Source organism: Chelonoidis abingdonii, chromosome 9 (assembly GCF_003597395.2).
Source record: "Chelonoidis abingdonii isolate Lonesome George chromosome 9, CheloAbing_2.0, whole genome shotgun sequence".
NCBI classification, from domain to species: domain Eukaryota; kingdom Metazoa; phylum Chordata; order Testudines; family Testudinidae; genus Chelonoidis; species Chelonoidis abingdonii.
In genome coordinates, this window is record NC_133777.1 from 1,146,503 (window position 1) to 1,172,531 (window position 26,029).

Genomic DNA, 26,029 nt, shown 5'->3' on the forward strand with positions numbered 1-26,029 from the left:
TGTTGAGAGAAGGCCAGAGTAAAACATTTACAGATTTTTATTATACGAAAGAGTTACACACTCACTTCACATTTAGATACAGCTGTACAAATGTGCCTGATTTCTCTGCCATGTTAAGGGGGGGCAGTGAGGGATGGTGGGAAGGCAGGTAAGATTACCTGCAAGAAAAGGATCCTGCATCCCAATTTCATGTCAGAATGAAAGTGCATTTGTCCAAAAAAAGCAATTTGATTTTTAAAGCTCCAACTGGAAATGATAATGTGCACTGTGATATTCTAGCACAGAAACTCCAGTTCAAAAACAAAAACATCAGGGACTTTTTTAAAAAGTAGAATTAAGTATTAATGAAAAATGCAGGTTACAGTGCTAGAAAGAAAAGTCCTCAAGTCATCCACAAAACAGAGACAGTGGAATGTGTACACTTCTTTCACACAACCGTCCCCACCAACATACATCAAGCCAGACTTGGATGGGCATTTTGTATGGCTAAGGGGATCAAATCTACATTGCCCATTTACATGTGACCTCTCTGCTCACATTGCCAACTGGGGGCTAATTAGCATCAGCTGTGATGGTTTCTGGGTCATGTGGACACAGCTCCAAAATGAGATCACCACGCTGGTGGCTTATGGGAAATCAAACAGCCATCAGAAGTAACCATTTTCAGTCACTGCCAAGCTAGACTTGAACATACAGTTAAGATGAAGGACTCCATATCCCAATCTGAATGCCAGCCTAGTCCCATGAGATGAAGACAATGAAGCAAGTTTGAATCTGAATTCAGTTGCACCCCTTATATGAACTAGGTTATGCCTCATGAAGACACACAAGATCTGCAAGTGTGCTGATGGCACTCTCACAAATTCAGCATGGTATAAGGCCCAGTTCCTCTGAAATACTGTGACCACAGAATTTAGGCCAGGATACTGAAGAACACATGGGGCTTGGAGTGTCTGAAGGGGAGTGCTGTCTGCTGGAGCCATTCCCTCTAGGAAGCTTCTTGCTAGTTGGAGAGTGCCTTCTTTATCCGTTCACACACTTCTCTAGGTCCCAAGGAAACCATCATCTCAGCAACACTTGGTCCGTGCTGAAAACACACACAAAAGACACTGCACAAGTGAAAGTCAACACTCTGTTGCGCTACTCACATTCCCACACTGCGCTCCTCACAAGGCTATCAGAAATTGGAGTTTTTTATGTTTTTCCCTTGGTAACATCCAGTGGGTACAAGTCTGTATCACTCTATATTGGAGATGACTGAATGATGAGTTGTCAGTCACCTGCGATTAACATATCCTGAAATTTCTAATATAAGACTCTGGTTCTGTAGTCTGGGAAGAAAAGTCCCCAACATCAGGTCAACTTCTCTGCTGGGGTAGCGCTATCAAACTCAGAGGATTTATGCCACGAGAGAACTCACCCTGGTTTTTAATCATTTTGGACTAAAGGAGGAATTTACTGTTGGTTACATTATGAACCAAGAACCCAAAAGCTTACAATGCCCCTTACAAAAAAGCCAGCTGCCTTTCCAACCACAGGTTTGCAATTCTAGGGGGATGGCTTGGTACCTCTTACCTTCCTTAGCATCCCTCTCTGCCAAGGAGATTTTTTCACATTAGCACATTCACTTATTACAGTAACCGAGAAAAACACAAAAAAGATTTAGCACTGAAAAGCCTACGTCTTGTGACCAGACAGCAGGCTGTTATTACTGGATGCTAAGGTCTCAACTTCAAATGGCTTTTACCTGCTGTCCACTGAGGGCCAAGCGGAGGAGTTTCATCATGCTGCTGTACTCGGTCCCTCTCATCTGCTCCTGCAGGCCTCTCAGGTCTTCATTTAACCCTTCTGCAGTCAGAGCAGCAGTCGGCCCTTCCATCAGCCTTTGGAAGAGAAGATGCCCTCTCAGTCTAGTGACACATGGAGGTAAGAAATTCCCACTGACAGTAGGAGCTGCCCCAAATGACCCTTTTGCACACAAGCAAACTATTGCTTTTAGGAGACTAAGCACTACCTCAGGAGCACCAGCAAAACAGTAGCTCAGATAGGCAAGGGATTATAAAATGATGCCAGAGATCTGAAAAACTTACCCTATTACTAGCTTTCCTATCTCATCTACTTCTGCAGAAATGGTTTGCAGCTGCTCTCGGGACACTGAGGGCCTGACCCATAAGTAAGAATATTCAGGTGCCACCAAGTTCTTCAGGCGGTTTATGTGACCCTGCGGGATGGAAAGAAGGGCTGTCAAGGCAGCTGAGGGAGAGAAAAGATGAAGTCTATTTCCAGCTAGATGTCAGGGTGGCAAAGGGGTCATTCACCACTGCTCTGCACTCTCATCAGTTCAGAGGCGGAAAGCTGACACTTGGCATGGGTAGCATTTTACACCCACTTTCCATTGGTGTAAATGACAATGTAAGTGCTGGGCAACGAGTCAGAGCCAATGAGCTTCTGTAGGAGGCCAGCAGTAGAGCAAGCAGGCTGAGTCAGAGCAGGACTCTACAAATGGCTCCCCCCACATTGACTCACTGAGGGCAGAAGCAGGAAGTCACATGAGTAATTTTGTATTTGCTGCCATAGTGAAACCACATTTTCATGAGTCACGGTATTTCCTGCCTTTCTAGAGCAAGATGTGCAGTGATCCCCAAACCCGCAGTGATCTCATGGGGCTGGAGTGTAGGAAACCATGTGGCCTTGCCCATGTAACATTAGGCAGGGCCATCATCTCCTCTTCTCCCACCTCAGCCCTTGCTTTGCCACTTCCTTTAAGATGAGGGCTCTGAATTAAGGAAGCCCCTTGATTTAACCACAAAGTACCACACATGACATTGCTGGAAACATGCTCTCCCCATTTAGCCCCAAAACAGGCAGAAGGTAGGCAAGTTTCTCCAACAGCCCAGCCAACGCGCCCTGGAGATAACCGACCTCCTGGGGCAAGAGAAGGCCCATTCAGTCCTTGGACTCTCTGCTGAGACAACCATCTGTGATGGTGGGTTTGGTGATACAAATGGCTGCTCACTACCCAGCAAGGTCATTCTGCATAGACATGCAGATCTGCAAAGATAGTGGAGATGCTTGGAGTGTCATACCTGCAGCCTGGACTGACTCCACAGCTCCACATTCTGGCATTAAGGAGGGATGCAGGTGTCTGGAACTGGCAGAATAGGACTTCTCACTGTTTGCAAGGCCTTGGAGCTTTAGAGCTCAAGTTCTAGAACTGCCCAGAACCCAGCTGGGTTACCAGTAGAGCTTCTGCCCTCCCCACTCTCTATTCCTCTCTCAAAGGGCACTACAGCTTTACTGCTTGTCATACTTTTCTCAGTAGGAGGACTCGCTCCACATAATTCTTCTCTAGAACCTCTCTGTCCACAAGCCGATCGCCATAGACCTTCTCCACCTGCATCTGCAGCTCCATCACCAGCTTTTGTCGTAGCCTCTCATCTCCAATCTGCTGGACCAGGTGAATCCTGCACAGAAGACAGAACCATCCCAATGACTACAGATCTCTTTGGCTTAGACTCAGACTAATGAATGTCATTATACAGTGTTTACAGAATAAACCCACAGAATCATTTAGAAAAATCCACATGACAGTGAGTGTAAATATTCAATAGTCCTCAATACACGGCTCTGGGAGAAGGTGGGGCACTTCACAGAGGTACACCATTAATAATGATAATCTTTAAAAAGTAATTTCTCACCCAGACTTAAGTCCTTGTATTCTCCTTGCAACATGGCCCATCTAGCTAGGCTTTCCTACCATGACCACCACCATATTATCCAAGCTCCTGGCACATGAATGCTAGTGTGATTAGGTGGCTGGGTCAATTCCCCTCATTTGGTTTCCATTCGCAGAAAGGTGGATTTCAGGGCCTTGCTCCATCAGGTGAAAGAGGAAGGGAGCAACTGCGCTGAACCTTCCATTGTGTGCAGTGGGCAGGACACTTATATGGAGCTGCTGGAAAACTATTTGCTTTTCAACAGATGGAGGGGTGCCCAAGAGAGAGAGGAACCCCAACACTGGAGAATACAGAGAAGAGGTCATGAATGGGACAGCAGGCCAGGCGACCACGTGGACTGCATCATCAGGTGAAGCTAAGTACGCAAAGGGCAATTTTTAGAGTTGGTTGGAGATGAATAAGGTGCTACATCCAACTGTCATACCTGTTGAATTCTGGGAGTTTATTAAGATCCAGCAGGGCTGAGTGGGTGGTAATTCTGCTCACGTCAAACTCCAAGATCAGCTCCTCCAGCGTCCTGCCCATCTGATTCCCTGCAAAATAACCCAACCATGGCATCATGCATTCACTCCCATGGAGAGCTAGTATCACTGCTGTTCATCATAGTAGGGAAACAGTGACACTGGAGGGTTCCTCCACACCTGTTCTGTGCCAACACAGAGCAGGGTACCTTCTTAAAAGGAAGGCAGAGCCCCCATGGCAAGACTTTGTGCAACACCAGTCTCATCCTGAGAACAGACTCTGCCAACTTTTCTACCAAGTCTCAGCTATAGACAGTGCCCAGGGAGTTCTGGCTGTTTTAAACGGGCGACACTGAATGAAGCATTCAAGTAGAAATGCCATTACCTAACCAATAATTTCCCCTGTATCTCTAACACCTGCCCATGCAGCAGTCAGCCCAGCAGCGCCAGTGCAGGGTACCCAGGCCATGTCACAGCAGCACTGAATTGTTACAAAGGTTGAGGGGAAAACACTGATTCAGAGCATTACTGCGAAGCTTCATAGAACAATACTGCATCTCCTATGCACCAGACAGCTTGGAGAGCCCTATGGCTGATTGGAACCTGGGACTTTTCCCTCTGGCTTTTGCCATTCTGATTCAGTTCTTAAAGAGAAATCATCTTCACGTTGCTTAACCCATCAGCAAAAGTGTTCAGAGGGAGAAAGTTTCATCCCGTGGGAAGGGTTAATTCGCAGTGGGGTTCCTGAGCCACATGCAGGAAGTGCTGTCTTGCTGAGACATGAGACTGTCTGAGACTCCTGCAAAACTAGAGTCCGAAGGGGAGTGACTGCTCCAGCTTCCCATGGACTTTCAGGTTAAACAGGCAGGGGAAAATCTTTAATGTCGTGTTTTAAATACTAATCAGAGAGCGGAAGTGTCCTTAATGGTCCCCAGAGGAGCTGCTGCTCCCCTGCACCCCACCTCCAGCTCTTTTCATTTTACAGTGAAGCTGGTGCTGAATAGACAGTCTTGGGGACTGAAATCCTCTAGCATGGGCAGGAGGAGGGTAAACTTTCCCACTCCTCCCCACCCACTCTCTGGAGGGGCCACCTCTCAGATGGGGGGAGGGAGAGGGTTAATCTCCATAATCCATTCCCACTCTGCTGAGATTGTCACTCGGTAGCCGTTGCCCACTAGGAACTGGACTCAATTTTAAACAGCTCCTCAGAGGTATCCTGACCCTCAGCATTCTTGTGGGGACTTTAGAGGAGCTGGCAGCATTTTGGTTGTAGAGAGCTTTTTGACCCCCTTCGAAGAGAGTTCAGACAGTGCAGAAACATTAATACACCAAATCTTTCCACAAGCAGCAAACGTGTCAAGTAGTCAGACCTAGGGGCAGCTCCCAGTGTGTCCGGCCTCTCCCCAGTACCTGAAAATCCAGAGCCACAGTTGGTGATGATGTCCAGTAGAGCCTGTGGCAAGCAGCCATCTTGAACAAAATGTTCTAGAAAAATGTCTCCCTGCCTTTTGGACAGTTTACTGCCATCTTTGTTCAAGAGCAACGGAAGGTGGCCAAACCGAGGAGGGTCCCAGCCAAAGGCTCTGTAGATAAGAAGGTGCTTGGACGTTGAAGTAAGCCACTCAGTTCCACGCAGAACATGGCTAATTCCCATGTGATGGTCATCCACCACATTTGCCAGGTGGTATGTGGGGAAGCCATCCGCTTTTAAGATCACTGGATCACCTTCCACGGTAGCTACATCATGCTTGCTCCATCCATAGATCAGATCATGAAAGGGCTCCACACCTTCCTTCAGCCGGAAGCGGACCACGTAGTCAGAGCCCTGCGCCAACTTCTCAGCCACTCGCTCTGAGCTCAAGTGTCGGCACCTGTTGTCGTACCTTTTGGGACAGGCGAGCAATGGTCTTGGGTCAGTACCACTGGCAAAAGGTCAGCTTTTTCTATTCTAGTCTGGATCCTGAGTTCCAATCTCAGCTCTGGCAACAATTCACTTGGGGCTGGGTCAAGTCACCTCACCTCTATGCCTCAGCCCTCGTTCTGTGAGGTGGGGATAACGTTTATCTACTTACACGCCTCACTGGGAGGGTGGGGGATTGAGACGCTTGGCCAGTTAATGTGTGTAATGCTCTTTAGAGACAGTATGTGCTATATAAATGTTAAACATGGTCATTTAGGCTATAGACTGGGACTCTCTCTTCAACAACAAGACACATTTGGAGCTAAAGTCAAAGTGATAAGTAACAGCTCTAATTATTCTGAGCTGTTAATGCCTTCAGTGCCCCTGTAGTTGGGGAGCTGGCGTCTCAGAGTCCAATGCCAGAGATTTCTTAACTGGTTTTGCATGCACGCACTCCACAGGAAGCCCCCTACCGTGGTGTCTGCCGATTCCGTAGCGCATCCTTCTTCAGCAGTTCCAGGCGCTGAGGGGTGCAAAAGCAGCGGTAGGCAGCGCCATTCTCCAGAAGAACCTCGCTGGCTCTCTTATACAGCTCAAGTCTATGAGACTGCTGGTAGGGCCCAACCGGGCCTCCCTTGTGAGGACTTTCATCAGGTGGGATACCTAGAATGCCAGAGTTATGGGATTTAATAAGCTCTCAATCCAAGGTAAAATTTGATGACAGAGCATTCAACAGGGATCAGAAGGCAAGATTTTACTTTGGAGTGTGTCCACAGAGCACACTGCTCACACGCAGCATGGGACTCTACTTGGTGAACTACAGCAGAATCTTCCATAGTCATCAATAGTGTTAGCATTTATAGCAGGGGTGGCCAAACTGTGGCTCGCAAGGGCTCTTTTCCAGTTAAAGTGCGGATCACGGAGTCCCACCCCATTCACCACCTACTAGACTTGGGTGATGAGCGCACTCAGGACCTCTGTCTTGCAGGAAGATGGTGGAGTAGGGGCTTCTGCCCAATGGGGAGGGGGGCCTTGGGGAATCCAGTCCTGCAAGGCACACCTGCTGGGGCTCAGGGCTTCAGTAGGAGTGGGGCTGAAGCCCTGAGCCCCAGCAGATGCTTCCCGCAGGGAAGAAGCCCCAAGCCCCGGCAGACCTACTCTTGAACTTCTGAAGATTGTCAGATTCACCTCAGAGAGTCAATAAGTCTGGCTACACCTGGTTTATAGTCTCTTCAGGTTTCCAGCCACTGGCAGGTGAGACCATCACAAACTGGCAAATACTTGAGCAGGTCTAATGCATTTCAAGTAGCCGAGTGTGGTGGTATGTAAGTATGGGCACATGCACACACTTTCCTCTGGTAAGTTACACTATCTTCACAGAAATACAACTGAGATTTTGAACCCATTATTTTCTCTACTATAAATTTATTTGATTACCAGAGTACTTGGAATTCTATTTTTAAATATAAACATGCTAAACAGAATTTACAGTAACACCATCTTCTCAAATGCTCACCATCAGTGTAGTATCTTTAAAACTCATCCAAGCACAAAAAGAGGCAAAGGATGCAGCCCGGGGACTGGTGTGTACACAGATGAACAGCCACCTCTGAATCTTATAAGAGATGTCACAGAACCCTTTTTTGCAAATTACATACACATACAATTTTTTTTAACTCATGCTGAGTTCTCTTAGTTCCAACTCCTGGCCTTTTCACCAACCTCCTACACTCTTCTTTGGTAGGGATGCATCTCTTCCCAGGTAAACATGCATGGGTCCTTCTGCACAGGATAACCAAAGAACACTCACCTAATCATTAGCTAAAGTCTTACTACAATAGGAATCTTCTGGCTCCTAGCCCTTTATGATAACCACTATATCAATATATTGAATAGCAAGGGACTGTGCTGCCAGGATTTTGAATTTTAGTGAGGTTCTTTTTAATAGTAAAACTCTTCATGGTGTAGATTGTTTCAGTAGTTAAGAAGTGAAGTGTAGAAACTTGGAAGTTACCTGCCCAATCCAGCATATCCTCTATTCCTTCCGCAGCCCCAGCCACCACGCGACTTTGATCCGTATCTTCCAGTCTCAAGATAAAAGACCCTTGGTGTTTTCTGGCAAAAATGTAATTGTACAAAGCAGTACGAAGGCCACCCAAGTGCAGAAAGCCTGGGTTATCAGAGTGAAAACAGAGCAAGTCAGGCCAAATTAAATAAAATTGACAAAGAGGTTTTTCAACAGGAGCTGTAAATTATTGTTTATGATGGCATTTAACACATTCTTGCACCTGAACAGTACAGTGAAACAACAAATGGCTATGCAGGCCATAAAGCTCTGTCTACACTAGGAAACTGAAGCACTGATGACTGGTTTTCAGAAATGGCTTCCCTGAGCTGGTGCTGAATATGGTTTAAATGACAGTGTCTACTGAAAAAAGCCAGCCTCAAAATTCTTTCCGAAGGCATAACTAGCTTCTGTCTTCCTCTCTGAAACACTGAAGAGTTTCGTGTGATCTGCACTAGCACTTACACAAGTCCCAGTACTGGTTATGGGGATCTCATATGGAAAATTATCAGCAGCTGTTCAATTTCCTACTACAGACAAGTCTTCAAAGAGTAAATATGCAAACTGAGGGTCAAAAACAATGGCATACTAAAGACAGGGTGGGCTGTGTGATCACAAGAGTCTGCACGGATTGCCAACTCTGCCCAAACATTGGCCAGTTTCTAATGATCCCATCCTCTAGCGGAGGCCATTAGTCAGTGCTTCTAGTTACAGAGGAAGGAAATTGCCCTCTATCTTATTTATCTGGGAGACGTGTATCGCTGGGGTAGAACACTGCAAGATCTTCTCCTGACTCAGCATACAACATACCCACATGCAGTTTAACTGATCCCTAATGCAACTAATTGCAAAATGTGATAAGACCAAGAAGGGACAATGTCACAGTTTGGTGTAAAATGTACATTTTTTAAAGGTATTTAAATTTTTGGGAGCCTTCACAGATGAAAGGATGTAAACATCAAGTATCACAGAAGTGAATGTTCAGTTTCAGTTCAGAGGGTTTCTCTGAACTTTGAAAACTTTTAAACTAAACGTTTCTCCAAAAGAGCAAATGCCAACAGCAGGTGGACTGGGAAAAGAGCAGAAAATATTATTGATGGGGAAGGGTTATTAAATAGCAACTTTTAGTTTTTTAAAAATTATTTCTGGCTCTGTACTAGATGAGTGATTTTTACAGTTTAAGTTAATATTTAGATTCCAAAGGAGTTTATCCTCGCCACTCCTGAATCATGACAAATGAGGCTCATTTTTAACTCACATTAAGTTTATCCTCTCGAATATAAGCTACATTTTAGTAGTTTTGGTTTAGTTTTCAGGCACTTTCTGAAAGTCTCAATGGGTGTTTCAAGGAGACATTTACAATTGTCATTCAAATTACACCCACCCCCCACCCCCGCGAGTGTCCCTTCCAGTAGGGCAGAACCCACCCCCACGGCTAGTAATGTGCTATCCTATTATGGGTAACTTCAGATGTAGGCAAGGACAAGAAACTCTAACCCTAGCTGCTACCGCCACCCTGTGTTGGGACTGGAGTCCTTTACCTGTAGGGCTGGGCGCGAACCGCACCCTCACCCCAGCTCCGCGGGGCACATCCCCCGCCTGAGACGACACCCCAGCGCCCCGTGGAGACAGCCAGCGAGGAGCAACCCGCAGGAGGGGCCCAACACCCCGCAGCGAAGGGGCCATGGAAGAGCCCGTCCCAGCACAGCCAGCACGGAGCTCAGCACACACGTGGGTGCGGAGAATTACATCCGGGTTTCCGCAGCCAGCCAATCGGCGGCACCCCCACCACAAAGGGCGGGGCGTCCCTTAAAGGCGCCGGTCCCCTTTATCTTACTCCTCCGGTCCAGGCACTGTTGCCGGGCTCTTCGCCGTGTTTAAACGGGTGGCCCGAGCTACAAGTCACTCCGCACTGGCCAATCATAGCCCCACACTCCGACTAACTCCGGTCCTCTCAGGGGCCGCGGGGGTCAGGTGGAGAAGTGGCACTTTTTACCCTCCGCGCCAATAGCACGCGGGTGTTTCCCCACGTGCACGCGGGCTACGTTGCTTCGCAGCGCGCGATTTCCCGGCGAGGTGTCAACGTCACCTCTCGACGGGCACCGCCGCGGCCTGGCCCCGTTGCGAGCCATGCCCAGAGAGCGCGGAGCCAGCCTGCTCCGGGCAGGGCCGGTGGTGCGCGGGGGCCTGCGAACCCGCCGGGCCGTCTCAAGGGACCGCGCCAGACCCGGGGTAACGCCGGCTGCGGGCTGCGTGCGGCCCGAGCCCTCCCGTCCCGCTCCCCAGGGCGGCAGCTGGGGTTTTGGCGCGGGGCCTGTTCAGGCGCCCGGCACGCTTCGGGGCGTGGGTGCAGCAGCCAGAGGCCCCGCCGCCCCGGACCCACTTCCTGCCCGCGCGCCAGAGCCGAGGGGAGCGGGTTCTGTCTGGCGGCGGGACTGGGCTCTGAAGCAGCGAGCGCTGCGGAACGGCTCGTGCTTAGCCACCTCTGGTGGTGGAGACGGGGTACGGGGACCAGTAGGGGCCAATCCTGGCCGGGCGGGCGGGGTACGGGGGCCAGTGGGGACCAATCCCAACGCACGGCGTTTCCCAGCACCCCCCGCGGGCGGATTGTACACAATCATCATGGCCGCCGCCTCTGCTTCCCCTGATGGTGAGAGCTGGTGGCAGCCGGGGCAGGGACCGTGGTGGGACGGGGCCTGGTGCCGGGGTCGGAGGGCTGCCCCCGAGGCTGCCGTGGGAGGATAGAGCCCCGGGAGGGAAGGCGCAGCCCGGGCAGCGGGGTGCCGAGACCCGGGATCGGGGGGAGCCCTGGCAGCTGCCCCCCACCGTGGGAGGGGGTGTCCGAGTCTCACGGGCACCTGGGCCCTGGTTCCTGGCTGGAGGCAGCAGGAGCAGAGGCGGAGGAGCGAAGCGGCTGCCTTAGTGCCAGTGTCTCTGGCCCTGAGGAGCACGGGGACGGGGGAGAGCGGAGCCGCCGGCGGGAGACCTCAGCAGCGTTAATCGCCCAACGTGCCTCCCTCTGGGCTTGTCTGGGTCTGTTTGTTTTCTTAGAAGTTGATGAACCTGGTATGGAAATAGAAGCTCAGAAACTGCAGCTCAACTGTGGAGATAGTGGGGAAAGCAATTCCGCTGCTGCTGGAAAAGTCTTGGAAATGGACCAGCTACAAGAGGATTCAGCCATTTCACAGGCTTCAGTCAGCAACGGTGGTGATTCCGAGACTGAGAAGGATCTAGTAGAATTAAAAATCATTTGGAACAAAAATAAATATGATGTGAAGTTCCCGCTTGACAGTACAGGGGCTGATCTGAAAGAGAAAATTCACTCTCTCACAGGTAAAATCTCGAGCATGCAGACATAATTACTTGCCACATAGGTTTGTTTCTCTTCTGACCACAAATATACTCATGGGGGTTTAAAATGCTCTTTAATTCTTCCCCCTTAGGCCTTCCACCCACTATGCAGAAAGTCATGTTTAAGGGACTTCTACCAGAGGAGAAAACATTACGGGAAATCAAAGTAACAAATGGTGCAAAAATAATGGTTGTTGGTTCAACTATCAATGATGTGCTAGCAGTAAATACTCCCAAAGAAGCTGCTCAACAAGAGGTGAAATCTGAAGAAAATAAAAAAGAGCCACTTTGCAGACAAAAGGTAAGTGCTGTCTCAATAACTGTTGGCATAGGAGAAGGAAATTTGGGCTTCTACAGTTCTTGTGTAACATTATGTTCTAACCCTTGGGTTCTAGTCCACTCTGAAGTAGACTGTTTCTTACTTACAGTCAGTATTACAAGAAGGGGCCAGCATAGATCAGTTCTAACAGAACATTCTGTGATTCTGTGGTATTGGTATCTATCTAGTCCAGTGGAAGCCCTGGATTCACAAGGTCAGTGCTGCTCTAATGACTTATGGAGCTCAGCAACTCAGTAAGACAAATGTGAATAGCAAGGATTCACAAGAGACAGGCTTCATATTCCATTTTTAGTCTCCTCTTTTAGGTCAGGTGAGCAAAAATTGGTGGCTGTACAGTCACTAATGTGAAACAACATAATGATCTTAGTCCCATTCCTAGCAATCTAGTTGCTGTGTCTCCAAAACCACCTTCATAGTTGGCACCTAGTGGTCCCTTTTTTGGCAGCTTCATCAGCACAGAGAACACTGAACTCCTCACATCTAAAAGTGTTTTCCCCCCATAAGAAAGTTCAGCTACAGTGTAAGAAAGCATGCACTCATGGTTGTGCTGCATCTGTGGTAGAGCTGAGTAAAGGGCTTTTAATTCTAGTTGTTTTCAGCCACATATCTTTCATCAGCAACAAATTCCATTAAAAGTTAATGTCCACTCTTGGTCTGCAATTCTTTTATGAAATATGCTTTTGTCTTTTTATAATCTATCATAGTTCACATTTACTGTAAATTTCATCATTGTTCAAAGGTACTCAGCAAACTTGTCAGTCGCAAGCATGTTTTTCATAATTACTAGTGCTCTAATTTATTCTGGTTTTGTTGCTCTGTTACTTCATTAAATCTAAGGATTGTATTTCTGAAAGTCATTGAACATAACACCCGATTATTACAATTGTCTTGCTAAGGGATAACTCCTCTGTGATATTAAACTGGTGCCTGGCTTCTGTACACAATAGAAGACTTTTTCCTTTTTTGCATCTTCTTTAGGTTTTGATTCACAGTATTTCTTTAGATAGTCATAAAAAAACCAGTTAACTTTTAAAACTAACTAGTTTCTGTAAGATAAATGACTTTTACACTATTTAAAAAAAAAAAAAGTTACATAGACTTATTGCACGGTATTTCAGGAAGTGGTCTGGAGTAAATTAAAAGCTTTATGTCACATTTCAGTAGTCTAATGTCTGTTTGTCGTTATAGCAACACAGAAAAGTATTGGATAAAGGAAAACCTGAAGATGTGATGCCTTCTGTTAAGGGTGTTCAGGTAAGTTAAAATAACCACTCAGACCACTGTCCTGATCAGGAAATATGCCACCAGCCCATTGATCATGCTCCCTGAGACTTTTTCCAGATTTGTTCCCCCTGCTATCTTAGTACTCTACAGCTTTTTCTTGTGCATTTTAAGTCTTGCATTTTCACTTTTTGTATTGCATATTTTTAGGAGCGCCTGCCAACAGTGCCCTTATCCGGCATGTACAACAAAACAGGGGGGAAAGTGAGGCTGACCTTTAAACTAGAGCAAGATCAGCTGTGGATAGGCACTAAAGGTAAGTGACTAAGATTATTACTCCAGGTATTGACTAGTTGTGTATGTACAGACTAGACCTTAAGGTCAGAAGAGACCATCATGATCATCTAGTCTGACCTCCTGCACATTGCAGGTCACAGAACCTCACCCACCCACTGCTGTAACAGACCCATCACTTCTGGCTGGGTTACTAAAGTCCTCAAATCATAATTTAAAGACTTCAAGTTATGGAGAATCTACCATTTACACTTGTTCAAATGCTGCAGAGGAAGGAGAAAAAAACCCAGGGTCTCTGCCAATTTGACCTGGGGGAAAATTGCCGTATTTGGAGTCAGGAAGGAATCAGTTAGACCCTGAGCATGTGTGCAAGACCCACCAGCCAGACACCTGGGAAAGAATTCTCTGCTGTAACTCAGAGCCGTCCCCATCTAGCGTTACGTCTCCGTCTGTTGGCAATATTTGCTCCTAGCAATCGCAGACCGGGTACATGCCATTGTTGGCAGTCCCATCACAAAGATCAGTTTCAGTCAAGAATAAATGTTCTTAAAGAAATAGCGCCTGCTCTTTTTATATGAATTATTCAAAATCTGATGTTCACTGTTTCTTTCCCAGATAGGCTTTCTTCAGGAGGCTGAATATTACAAAATATTTTACATATTTGTACTTGGAAAGCTTGAGTTTATTTGTGTTATTATGCCATAAGTAAGGTTAAGATTTTGTCATGGTTATTTTTAGTAAAAGTCACTGACGAGGGGGGCAGCACCCACCACCGGGGCTCATTGCTCCGGGGTCCCCCACCTCCCACAGCAGCTCGGAGCTCCAGGGCCGGCATGTAGGAGATCCACGACCTCTGTGACATAATCTTATTCTTAGCCCTAACTCTCAATTGTGGATTATAATACTTAGCATTCATAACATTTGTTATCTTCCGAGCACTGCATAAGCAATTTAATCCCCACAGCACAGAGAGGCTCAGTGACTTATCTAAAGCCACAGAGGGTCTCTCTCAGAGCTGAAATACTGCTAGGAATACTGGCACCACTCTCATTATCTGTTCTAGGAACTGAAATGAGTTGGGTGACTTGTTTCAGGGCTGTGCAATTGCAATCTAGTTTAGAGATGACAGCATGTGCCATGGCAGGGAATTCAATTTATAATTTTGAAGACAGGCCAGCAGGAGCTGAAAGTACTGTGGAGATAGCACAGTGTGCGGGGGACATCACTCTCAAATTAACTCCTTTGCTTCCAGATAAATAAAGGAACCCATGCCTTGCTCCCCTTGGCCAGGACAGGATGATGCTGCAAAAACTGGGGAGAAGAATGTGGGGAACTTGTTGTCTGAGTAAGAGAGCTTAGCTGGACTGTTCTGTCAGCTTGGATAACAATTTCCTGCTGCAAGATAATAATAATTAATACTTTTATATTGAGCTTTGCAAACCTTAGCTCCCATGCAGCACAGGTCTTCTTCCAAAGCCTAGCAGAAATTGCTGGCTGGGTTCTGTGGGCCTGTGATGTCCAGGAGGTCAGACTAGATTACCATTATGGTCCCTTATGGATTTAAAATCTATGAATCCTGTGGCAACACCCAGTACGGTGACTTCATTTTTGTTGGGCTAAATCGTTGTTGGAGAACTAGTCCTATTACAGCATGAGCTGAGTGTTGGTGCTGTCAAGTCAGAGTTGCTCTCCGTTTCATTATTGATAGGTGTGTTCTATTGGCTAATTAGTGTTTGAATAATTACTTACCTTCCCTCTGCTACGGATTTTGAGGCTTAATATTTCAAAAGCACCTTTTGATCCTAGGGCGAACAACTTCCTCTGGCTATGCCTCATTGACCTGTCCATTTTAGCGATGTTATGAGAAGTAATCAGTTAATATTTGGAGGATGCAGAATAAGTGCCAAGTAATTTGCTCAGTAAATGATCATCCTCCCATCAATTTGATTGGAATTGGTCTGTGACAGCCATAGGGTCAGAGTAATTATTGCATTAAAATGGAGACTATTGGTTTACATTTTTACATTTTTGTCTTCTCTATGGTGTAACAACAAAATGCCTCTGCTGCTGCATTTCCTTATGTATCTTTTCCGAGCAGTTGCTGCTTTCTGCGTGGCACTTCAAAGAGTGTTCCTCATTTAAGGTGTGCATTGCTTGGCTTATCTTCTATAATTAGAGCTTGGTTTTATCTGTGTCCTGCTCTCAAGAAGAGGAACTTAAGAGTGTCAGACTGACATGGGTGATGGAAGTAGGAATTAAGAGGAAAGATTTTATTTTAAAGTCTAAAGGAAGAAGTGAGGACGTACGTCATAGATAAGAAATGGAAGAAATCCATCGTGAGTCCTATGCTTTAGTAATTCCTCTTGATCACAGCTGACTACCTAATCCATTATTTTGTAATGTTATCATAGTCATTTTTTCAATATGTCTTGTATTTTCTATCCCTTCTATACTCTTATTAATATTTCCCTTCCTATCATTTTAATATCTTTATAATAACCACTATATGCAGTCTTGTGCTGGAGACAGGACTAGATCTTGATGGAGAGTTGTTCACTTTTCCATAGCTCAATTCTGCAGAAATTGGAAGGATGAGAAGAGTTAATTGTTTTACACACTTAGACCCTGATCCCACATACATATATGTACGTGCTTCACTTTACAGTTGTGAATCCTATCAATTTTAAAGAGACCGCTTACAGTAGTAAAGCTAAGCACATGCATAAGTGTTTGCAGGATCAGGATCCTATATTGGTTGGTTGAAGAAAATTAAGTTGTCTGGTATTTAGAGAGGCTACCTGGCACAATATGAGTCATCAAAGTTTAGGTGGCAGGGACTGGGATTACTTTGAATTGCTTGCATGCTGGTACCCCGTCCCTTCCCCAACAGGAGTGTGAGAGATGGTATCTGAAGTCAATATGAAGCACTGTAGCAAAGCACTGCTGATATATCAAACATTATTTTTATCCATTTTAATGTAGAGAGAACAGAAAAAATACCCATGGGGTCCATTAAAAATGTGGTGAGTGAACCTATTGAAGGACATGAGGATTATCATATGATGGTAAGTAATTCCTCTGCTTAAGTAATAATGGACTAATAACTTGATGCTAATACATTGAACAGGACGTTTAAGTTAGAAAAAGGCCAAGGTTGACAGCCTTGAAGGTTTTAAATGCTTCTAAAAGGCTTCTCCTTCAATATCGTCTGCTATTGCAGAGTAAATATTCTGAGCAATGTGAGCTGAATGCTTGCCATGACTCTGGGATACTGAACAGTTTCTACCCAAGCTTTAAAGCCATTTAAGATCCTATGGCTTGAAATGAGAGCACAGCCTCTGTCAGAAATGTTTAAATTTGGAGTATTTCCTAAAATGGTGTATCATTATACTTGGGGACAGACTTTCAGAAGAGCTTAGCTTGCTGTGTGCAGATTGGGTGCTGAACTCTTCTGAAAACATGGCCATAATCCTATCTGATTTTATTATAGTTAACATTTGTCTTTTCAGTTTCTTCCTTTGTATCAACACTTATGTCCCTAACATTGGGGCCAGTAAGAATTCCACATCTTCAGCATTACTTTCCACTAAAAAATTCTTCCAGAACAATCTTTAGCTCAGTAAGAACTTAACTAACAGTTACAATAGGAGAAAGTTAGTAGTCCTAGAGCAGGGATTGGCAATCTTTGGCATGCGGCCCGCCAGGGTAAGCACCCTGGCAGGCCGGACAGCACATCCCTCAGCCCACATCACTTCCCGCAGCCCCCTTTGGCCTGGAGTGGCAAACCGATCGGCCGAACCTGCGAACACTGCAGGTAAACAAGTCGGCCCTGCCTGCCAGGGTGCTTACCGTGGCAGGCTGTGTGGCAAAGGTTGCCGATCTCTGTCCTAGAGTAAACTTCTATCTGATCATTTTCTCAAAATAAACACTTCGTAGTGATGTTCCTTTGTCAGAAAAGAGGTTAGCTCTTAGGTTACTGCTGGTATTATTTCCCCATATCTGGTTCTGCATTAATTCCTGTTGCATTCATCTTCTCTACTTGCCTCAGTGGAGGTAAAGAATTTTCCCACCCTCCATTTTAATGTACTGAATCTCTGAAAGGTTGCTAATGTGTGTTTAGGAAAATGATACATATCGGGCAAGGGTAATGTCAATTCTGCTATGGGGCTTTTTAAAGTCCAAGAGTTCCTTTTTTTCCAGTTCAGGTCTTTCTTTTAAAGAATATCACTGTAACTAAACTTTGTATTGTTGAGATAAGTTTTAGACAGAAATTCCACTTCTTTCTTTGTGGGAGGAAAGGGGAAAATGCCCTGAGCAAAAAATTATCATCTGCAAGAGGAGGCGGTTCCATGCCTTTTCCAAGCTTTCCATTTGTGATCACTCGGATGGAAGAGCAGCCTCTTCAGATTAGGGCATAAACCATTGCTCAAACCACAAGGATAGAGACTGTTGCCACTTCGTAGTTCTCTCTCCTATTTACATCAGTCATAATAAATAGATAACGGTATTTAACATTTAAATTCAGCAAGTATTTTGTAACTTCAACTGCTACAGTGCCGCCATCTGCCTCAGCCCTTGGCTGGCTTCTCAGCCCAGTGCACTGAGTTAACTGGTTAGATTTTTTTCTAGGAGTTGTGCTGCAGATCTGCACTGAGTATGAGGTAGGGGCATTTGGAGGAGGCAGTAGTCACAGATTAGATTAAATTAATTTCAAAGTAAATGAATTGGCCATCCAGATTGTCTGACACGACTTGTTCTGTTTGTTTCCAATCTGTAAATGCTACCTATTGTCCTTTTAATTTTGCAGGCATTTCAACTGGGCCCTACAGAAGCATCTTACTACTGGGTCTATTGGGTACCTACTCAGTATGTTGATGCAATCAAAGACACAGTACTGGGCAAATGGCAGTATTTTTGAAAGCACGCTCACCTCTGGCACAGGAGACTGGCACAAAACAAAGGACACTGCTGGGAGAGGCCTCTGACATCCCTGGATGTGACAGTCCTGGAACTTTATTAATAAAATACGATATAACGAGGCATTGACGGAAGCCAGAGGTGATGTTCTTTCACCATTAGTTTACTTTTAACTTAAAAATTTCAGCATCCCTTTTCTGCAGTCAGCTTCAATCATATTTAAAGTAAATATAATGGAAATCAATAAATCTTAATGAATAAAACATTGTGTGTAAAACACTTAAATCTGCTGAGAGTAGATCTTCCAATTTAGTTTTCAGAAGAAAATATTACAATGTATTGTTGAGGGTTTTTTACTTGATTTGAACAAAAGACAAATATTTTCATAATTCTTCAGTTACAAACAGACTTAATTTAGTTATTTGGTTGTGATTGAGAGTTTGAAACAGTTTTAAAAAAAATTTTAAACAGTATGCAAAATTAGGGTTTTGTAAGCCATATTACGCTGGCCCTATTATTTCAGGTTTGACTTATTTTAGTAGCAACATTTTAACTTTTTTTTTTTTTTTTTTTTTTTTTTTTTACCCAAAGATGCCCAGTTCCTCTGTTTTTTATACCAGCAGCTCTGGGATGATGCTTGCAATGTTGCATATTGGGAGCAGGAAGATGCCACTGTAGACTTTCTGTAGCCAAGATGGCTTGGTTCTGCTTATATCCCATTTTCATGCAATTTCAGTCATTCTTTGTTGCTTGCATAGCTCTGCCCCTGTGTCTCTTTCAGGGGGATTCTGTTTTTAGGGGCATCTTCTTTACCTTTTATGTTGGGGTCCAAAATCATATTGCAGTGAAGTCCTAACACTGACCTAGCTGGTTGAGTTAGTATTGATTTTTCAGTCTGCACTCTGCAAAGGACTTCTGGAGTCAGTGCACTGCAATTGTAACAAAGATGATGCTAAAGGAAGTGAACCAAAGAGACCTTCCTGTTAATTATTGGGATAAGCTGGCCAAGATGCCACTTGATTTGGCTACTGCATAAGTAGGGTAGAATAGTCAGTCCTATGTGATCTGGGTTTGAAAGGTCCTAGTAATATAGTTCAGTGAGTCTTATGAAGTTTTGTACCTGCACCCAACCACTGGCCTTTATCTTTAAAGGGTAAAGATGGTAAGGCTACATTTCAGCTTTTCTTTCCTCAAGTTTCCAACAGATTTTTCTAATTCTTTACCCGAGTTCTTTTTGAAGTAATGTTCCTCATCTGTGGCTCATGACATTTTGCCTGTTAACTGAGCAGTTAAGTTAAAGTGCCATTTATCTCAGGTTTTCTGAGTGGACCCTTTCAGTCCTGGAGAGGTTCACACCCTTAACGGATTGTATTGCACAGCATGGCTGAATCAGTCCTGCTATCCGTTTAACCTACATATAACAGATCACTGTTCTGATTTTTATCTCCTGTTTTTTTTTAAAAAAAAAACAAAACACACACACACTGTAGACTCCTTAGTATTGTTTGACACGTGTAGCTCAAAATGTTGTGAAATTGGTTGGGACACATCCCTCTTTAGCAAAGGCTAAATTTAACATGTTCCTTGTCTATATTTCATTTCATTTGAAATAACCATGTTGAAACTCAGCAGATACAAATTCCTGAATGAGTATTTTTATAAAGATAGATGAGGAGGGGGTCAGTTATGGTGAAGGCTTTTTTTCTCCAAAATATGGTGGTTGAAAGTCAATTTGGATTAGGGTTCTCTATCTGCCTGTAGACTATTGGTGGCAACATAATGTTGGTTCTGATTTGTCTTTCCAATTTGAACATCCTTGCAGTATAAATCGGTGTTAAAGGTATTCTTCTCCCCTTGTTTATAAATTGGTCACATGCTTGTTACTCTTGTAGCTTGAGATACTTCTTTTTCATATGAAAACGGTACTAATGTGTCTTACCATATAAAATATACGGCAAGGTTGGCGGCCCATACCCCGATTGGGGTGACGGGCATGAGTGAGTGAGTGATATAATATATACATTGTAACAGAGATAGTTTTGAAGTAGTACAATGTCAGTTTCCTAGGACAACCTCTGAAAGTTCTTAGCAAGGACAGTAACTCCGCACTTAACGTTGTAGTTATGTTCCTGAAAAATGCGACTTTAAGCGAAACAATGTTAAGCAAATCCAATTTCCCCATAAGAATTAATGTAAATGGGGGGGTTAGGTTCCGGGGAAACTTTTTTCACCACACACACACTCACTCTCTCTCTCTCTCTCTCTCTCTCTCTCTCTCTCTCTCTCTCTCTCTCTCTAAGTTTTAAACAAACAATTTAATACTGGTACACAGTGATGATGATTGTGGAGCTTGGTTGAGGTGGAGGACTCAGAGGGTAGGATATTTCCCTTACTGTTAAATGATGAACAAGCAATTGGCTAAGCCCTCAAGGGTTAACTCTCTCACTCTACAAGGCAGCAGGAATGGAGGGAGGGAGTATGTGTGAGAGAGAGAGAGATGCATTTCCCCTTTAAGTACGCTCCCTTGTTAATTAGATCAGCTTGCTGAGACCAGCTGCTGCAAGCTCCCTCTGTCCTGAGCCCTGGTGTGTCCCCCCTGCTCTATGGAAGATGGGGTAAGTGGGATGCAGGAGTAGGGGGAAGGGGGACACCCTCACATTAGCCCCCCTCTTCCTTCCCGCCCTCCGCACAGCAAGCAGGAATCTTGGGGAGCAGCTCCAAGGCAGAGGGCAGGAGCAGCACATGGCATTGGGGGGAGGGACAGCTGCAGTTGCTAGCCTGCTGGGTAGCTGCAGCACCCCAGGGAACTTAGGAGGGCTGCTGGTCCACCCTGGTTCCAAGCCCCCACCAGCTGGCTGCAACAGGCTGCTCTTCCTGCAAGTGGCTGCCAAAGGACGTTAGAAGGGAGCATTGCACAACTTTAAACAAGCATGTTCCCTAATTGGTCAGCAGCATAACAATGAAACAATGTTAACCGGGACGACTTTAAGTGAGGAGTTACTGTGTATTAATTCTGGTAATAGAGTTGCTGTCAGTTCCATTACCTTTGAGCGAGATGTAAAACTTAAATGCAGATATCATGCTTTATATTTTCTAATGTCCAATTTTAGTATTAAGGCTAAAACTGCAGTATATGAAGGAAAGTGTATATGCTGTACTTACACCAGACAGTACCGCACTCTACATCAGTGCATAGCAAGAGGCAGTGACGCACATGTAGCATTTTCTGTCCCTCATACTCATTCACGTACACTGTCACCCAGCCTTGCTGATTCAGCGACTATCAGCTTCCACTCACTGCCTCACTTATCCCTGAACTTGTCCATAAACCCACTTGTGTTCCCTTTCCTGTGCTTTCATTGACTTCATTTGAAAGGCCCCACTGCATTCTGTCCTGTTTTGCAATTCCTTCTAAACACTCCAGTGAACTCGGTGTTCACACTCAGTAACGTGGCTGAGCGCACTCTACCACCAGTGCTTGTAGTTCTGTGGTAATGTGCACACGTGACCTCACCACTTCCAAGAGAGCAAGGGCACCCAGGACATGGAATCCAGTGTAACTTTAATGTTCCTGTTTGCTCCTTCCCTGAGGATTTTATTGATTCTACATCCTGTGCCTGGTAAAATAGATCACTGATATTTAAAAGGACACTGTCAGTTAAAAAATTCTAGATCTTTACTTGTTACAAACATTTTATATTATTACAAATGAAGAAAAATATTAAATTCAAATGTACTTGTCCCTTTTTATGTACCTTGTTTCCTTTTTACCTTCATTTGATTTAGAACATGAAATCCGTTTAATTTTTGTTCACCCAATTTTACTTTGATTCTGCAGGCAGTTGTTTGCGTTACAACACAGCAAGGGGAGATGTGTCTAACCTTTTTTCATGTTTTTTGGCTATGTTTATTGGTTTAGGGTTTTATGAAAGTTTATTCTTAAATTCAACCTGAAATATTCATTTTAAAGTTGACAGTGCCCCTTCAAGTTACAGGCGAGTTTCATCTTACGCTAGGGTTACGTTCTGCTATCAGCATGTAAAGCAAAAATCATGTATAGTCAAAATTACATTGAGTGTAATGGCAGGTGGAATCACCCGCACTACAGGTGCAGTATTTAAATTGTTTTTTCTCTTTTTGTTGTTGTTTTTTTTGGTTTTTGCTGACTGCACAAAGCTGAATTCGCACATGTTAAATGCACGTAAGATGAGACTAGCCTGTATCTCAACTCTGTTTGGAGTGTCATGAAGCTTTGTGTCTTCTGGTATTACCTAAAAAAGTAACTTAGGCTATGTCTACACTAGCAGTTTTGTCGGTAAAACTTTTGTCAGTCAGGGGCCTGAAAAAACAGCCCCCCGACTGACATAAGTTGTATCAACAGAAGTGCTGGTGTGCATAGTGCTATATCAGTGGGAGATGCTATCCCACTGACATCACTACCACCGCTCATTGGGGTGGTTTAATTATACCGGCAGGAGAGCTCTCTCCATTGGCATAGAATGGCTACACGGGAGACCTTACAGCACCGCAGCTGCAGTGCCGCTGTAAGGTCTTTAGTGCTAACATAGCCATAGTTAACTTTGTTAATAAAAACCGAGGAATACACAATAACTTCAGTATATGTTTTGCAGTCTGCTGAGTCCAAGTTCCGGAGCCCTGTGTCTTTACACTGAATTCTCCTTAGGTAAGCATGGGAAATTCCTGGTTGGATCCAGGATATCCATTAGTCCTAAGAGCCCAAGCAGCACATGGGCACTGGTGGAGTAAAGCGTACATTAATATGTCCGTAAGTAATAGAATCATTTATTACAAAATAAATGTTAGAAGTAAAAGTACTAATAAAATATGTATTTTTTAATTGGCTGAATAAGATTGTTAAAGATCTTTCACAAAATCCTTTCATAGGGAGTTTGCCAGAACTCTTAATTATGCTTATGAACAATACAGAAGTTGAGTTCCTTATTTTCACATTAACCCCTTTTAATAGGGGGTTCTGTTCCCTAGGCTAAAAGAATGTAATTCCCAATGAAATGAGATGTAGCACCCCATTATTAAGTAGTAGTGTAGGTGCTTTGCCCCACTGTTATGGTTACTGGCAAGCAGTGAAAGTATTTGGAATGCAAGTGAGGACATTTTTGGTGGAAATGAGGAAAGTATTTCCATGCACGCAGACCCTAGAGGCTTTTCATATGTTGTCTGGCCATAGTATCCATTTTAGCTATTCTAGGTGCCAGTACCTCTTTGAAGTACACTAGCACCAACTCATGTAAGTGAGGAGCCTCACTGAAGTCGAACACCTCATGGTGCTAGAGCTGGTGCTACTGTCACCAATGTAGTAGCAAGCCCTTCACTGTATTACTTTTGATCTTTCCTTGCCTGGATTTCTCATTTATCTCTGCTCGTTTTCAATGTAATATTCACTCCATAACTCTCTGCATCCCAAGTATAAACACCTTCCTGATAGTATTTGCAAATCAGTACAATAAATGTTTTTTTTAATTTTTGCTGGGCACAAATATCAGCTGCACCAACTCTTATGCTCAGTCATTTTTGTATGAAGAATTTTTAATACCTGTAAGTTTCCCATGTTAAGTTCAACCTTAAAGTAAATCATGCATTTTTCTTAGCACCAGTAAGTACATCTCAAGGATAATGTATTACAAGCTAGGATAAGGATGCTCTTGTGGTTGTTAGTTGGGCAGTCACAAGAGAAAAAGAAAAAGAAAAAGTTCAGGGGAAGGATTAGTTAAGAAACTGATAACATGCAATACTCTAACTTGTAGCACATGCATACAACACGATAAATTATGTAGATATTTCCACACGTATCCACCATTTCATATGATAAGGGCCAAAGATAAACAGTTCATTTGCAATGCCATTTATCTCAAAGGTGCCATATTTTGGTGGGGTTTTCTTCCTTTTTCTCTTTTACCGGACTCCAGCTTTCCCTCAGAATAATTGTTGTGGAACTATCAGGGCACTGGCATGTTCTCTTCAGAGCACATGCTCTGTCCTCTGTGATCCAGTTGATTGGTGTGCCAACTCAGTGGTAGAAGTTTTGCTTTCAAATTCTCCTTTCACTGTTTCTCCTCTTTCTCTCTCTCACTATGCTTCCCAAGGCACCTGTTTCATTTGGAGGTTCATACTCTAGTCTTTCACTGCCTGATGAGTTGATTCTTTATTATGTTTATTGTCAGGGTCACTTTTATTATACTTGAGGGAGGCCAGGATCACTGTAGCAAGTCATTTTACTTCCAGCAAAAGATTTCCTTTGTGTGGCTCAAAGTTTACTATGTCTTACTTGTATTCTAGGCAATTCATTCTTTGGTTCTGTATGTCTAAAAAAAATAGACCATGTTTAAGTTTTCATTGCAGAATTATTATAAAATGGAATATGTAAGTACCATATTTATGGTATTTTAAAATCTATTACCTATTTTGGAGGAGGGGGAGATGACATATTTAGTCTTAGATTTGCACTGCTGGATTTTTTTAAGCGTAACCTTGACTGGTTATCCTATTGTTTTATTCTGTAAAATTAGTCTTATCTATTAAAGTTTGATAATTAAGCATTCTGTGTTTGAGTGATTTACATTCTACAGACCCTATTTCCTATAGAAAATAGAATTCAAAAATCATCTGTTAGAGAATGACTTCATACGTACCAAGGACAGAAGGGGACCATAGTTATCATCTAGTCTGACCTCCAGTATAACACAGGCCGTAGAGCTCCCCCTTCCATATAGATTGAGGTGTGGGTGCTTTTTGTTTTTTCCTCTCTCCCTTACTGCGCTCTCCTTTTAAGTGTTTTCCCTCATCAGGATTTTGTGCTTGCATTCTGTTTTTCATTTTTTTCTCGTGTCCTATCCTCACCCTTTTAATTTCATTAAAATAAAACAATAAAGAAACTGTATTCTTAACCAGTCACTGATAAATTCATAACCCTTCCAAGCTGATCAAAGAAGTAGAAATTGTCCTGGTACCAAGAATCAAGGTGTGGGTAATTTATAGATGCCAAAGGCATGCTTGTGGTCCACAGCATACTGGGCATCTCACAGTTTCGCTTCTCCTCCTCTGTTCCTTTATCTAATGCCCAGGAAGTCAGGATTCCAGTGATACCTGTTGGCATTTCTGTAGACTAGAGTTTCTGTGTTGGATGCTGGCTTCCAAATATGGATGAATTAGCTATGTAGTTTCTTCCTTGTATTATTTAAAAAAAACCAAAAAAAACCCAAAAAACTGACTTATGAGACCTGAATATCTGCATTTATGCTTAAAAGTCAGGTTAGGTTTTGTTTTAAATGATAGAATGTGTGTGAGTGTGCACATACTAAAAATGTAAATACATAAAGTATAATCTAAAATATGGTCAAAAGTCCCACTTTAACTTCCCAGTCCACAAGAAGGGAGATCCTGAGGAAAAGTTTGACTTTGTGCAAGTCCTGTCTATCTGGATTTGTACAGTCTCTAAACAGTCTGGGGTCCTGGTGTGCCACTTGCTAGTCATACAACTTTTCTGCAGTTCAGTTTTCCCCCTATGAAAAATGGAGAAAATTACTGCCTCTGTGATCTGTGGTTGAATAGTGCTGTCAGTGCTGTCTACTGTGCAGTAAGTAAAAACTGAGTTAGATTGCATCTTAATAATTTCCAGTGTATCAGTGCCTTCTACCTCCACCCAGGAAATTAAATGTTCATTTCCAGACTTTCTAAAAGCGGCAGGCTTTTGTTTTTAAAGTATAA

At 44.0% G+C, this 26,029-nt stretch overlaps 2 protein-coding genes across 2 annotated transcripts; one reads left to right on the plus strand and one right to left on the minus strand.

Moving 5' to 3' along the window:
- Positions 1-19: 19 nt before the first annotated feature.
- On the minus strand, positions 20-10,612 carry EARS2 (glutamyl-tRNA synthetase 2, mitochondrial). The gene is made up of 9 exons (XM_032766230.2): positions 9,705-10,612; positions 8,113-8,268; positions 6,572-6,761; positions 5,609-6,081; positions 4,162-4,270; positions 3,311-3,464; positions 2,091-2,221; positions 1,748-1,883; positions 20-1,087 (listed from the first exon to the last, which is right to left on the minus strand). The coding sequence occupies exons 1-9, from the start codon at positions 9,847-9,849 to the stop codon at positions 1,004-1,006; spliced, it is 1,578 nt and encodes a 525-aa protein (XP_032622121.1). The 5' UTR covers positions 9,850-10,612; the 3' UTR covers positions 20-1,003.
- Positions 10,613-10,713: 101 nt separating this feature from the next.
- Positions 10,714-24,861, plus strand: UBFD1 (ubiquitin family domain containing 1). The gene is made up of 7 exons (XM_032766206.2): positions 10,714-10,813; positions 11,215-11,496; positions 11,607-11,815; positions 13,043-13,108; positions 13,286-13,391; positions 16,352-16,434; positions 18,177-24,861. Exons 1-7 carry the CDS (start codon positions 10,786-10,788, stop codon positions 18,285-18,287), a joined length of 885 nt encoding a protein of 294 aa, XP_032622097.1. The 5' UTR covers positions 10,714-10,785; the 3' UTR covers positions 18,288-24,861.
- Positions 24,862-26,029: the final 1,168 nt, after the last annotated feature.

What these genes read in the sequence shown, in the direction of transcription:
- EARS2 (XM_032766230.2), bottom strand. Translation starts at nt 9,849, where the DNA reads ATGGCCCCTTCGCTGCGGGGTGTTGGGCCCCTCCTGCGGGTTGCTCCT. An exon ending in GGATATGCTGGATTGGGCAG is followed by an intron (nt 6,762 to 8,112) that starts GTAACTTCCAAG and finishes CTGGCATTCTAG; the next exon opens with GTATCCCACCTGATGAAAGT. An exon ending in AAACTCCCAGAATTCAACAG is followed by an intron (nt 3,465 to 4,161) that starts GTATGACAGTTG and finishes TCTTCTGTGCAG; the next exon opens with GATTCACCTGGTCCAGCAGA.
- UBFD1 (XM_032766206.2), top strand. Translation starts at nt 10,786, where the DNA reads ATGGCCGCCGCCTCTGCTTCCCCTGATG. An exon ending in CGCCTCTGCTTCCCCTGATG is followed by an intron (nt 10,814 to 11,214) that starts GTGAGAGCTGGT and finishes TTGTTTTCTTAG; the next exon opens with AAGTTGATGAACCTGGTATG. An exon ending in ATGAGGATTATCATATGATG is followed by an intron (nt 16,435 to 18,176) that starts GTAAGTAATTCC and finishes TTAATTTTGCAG; the next exon opens with GCATTTCAACTGGGCCCTAC.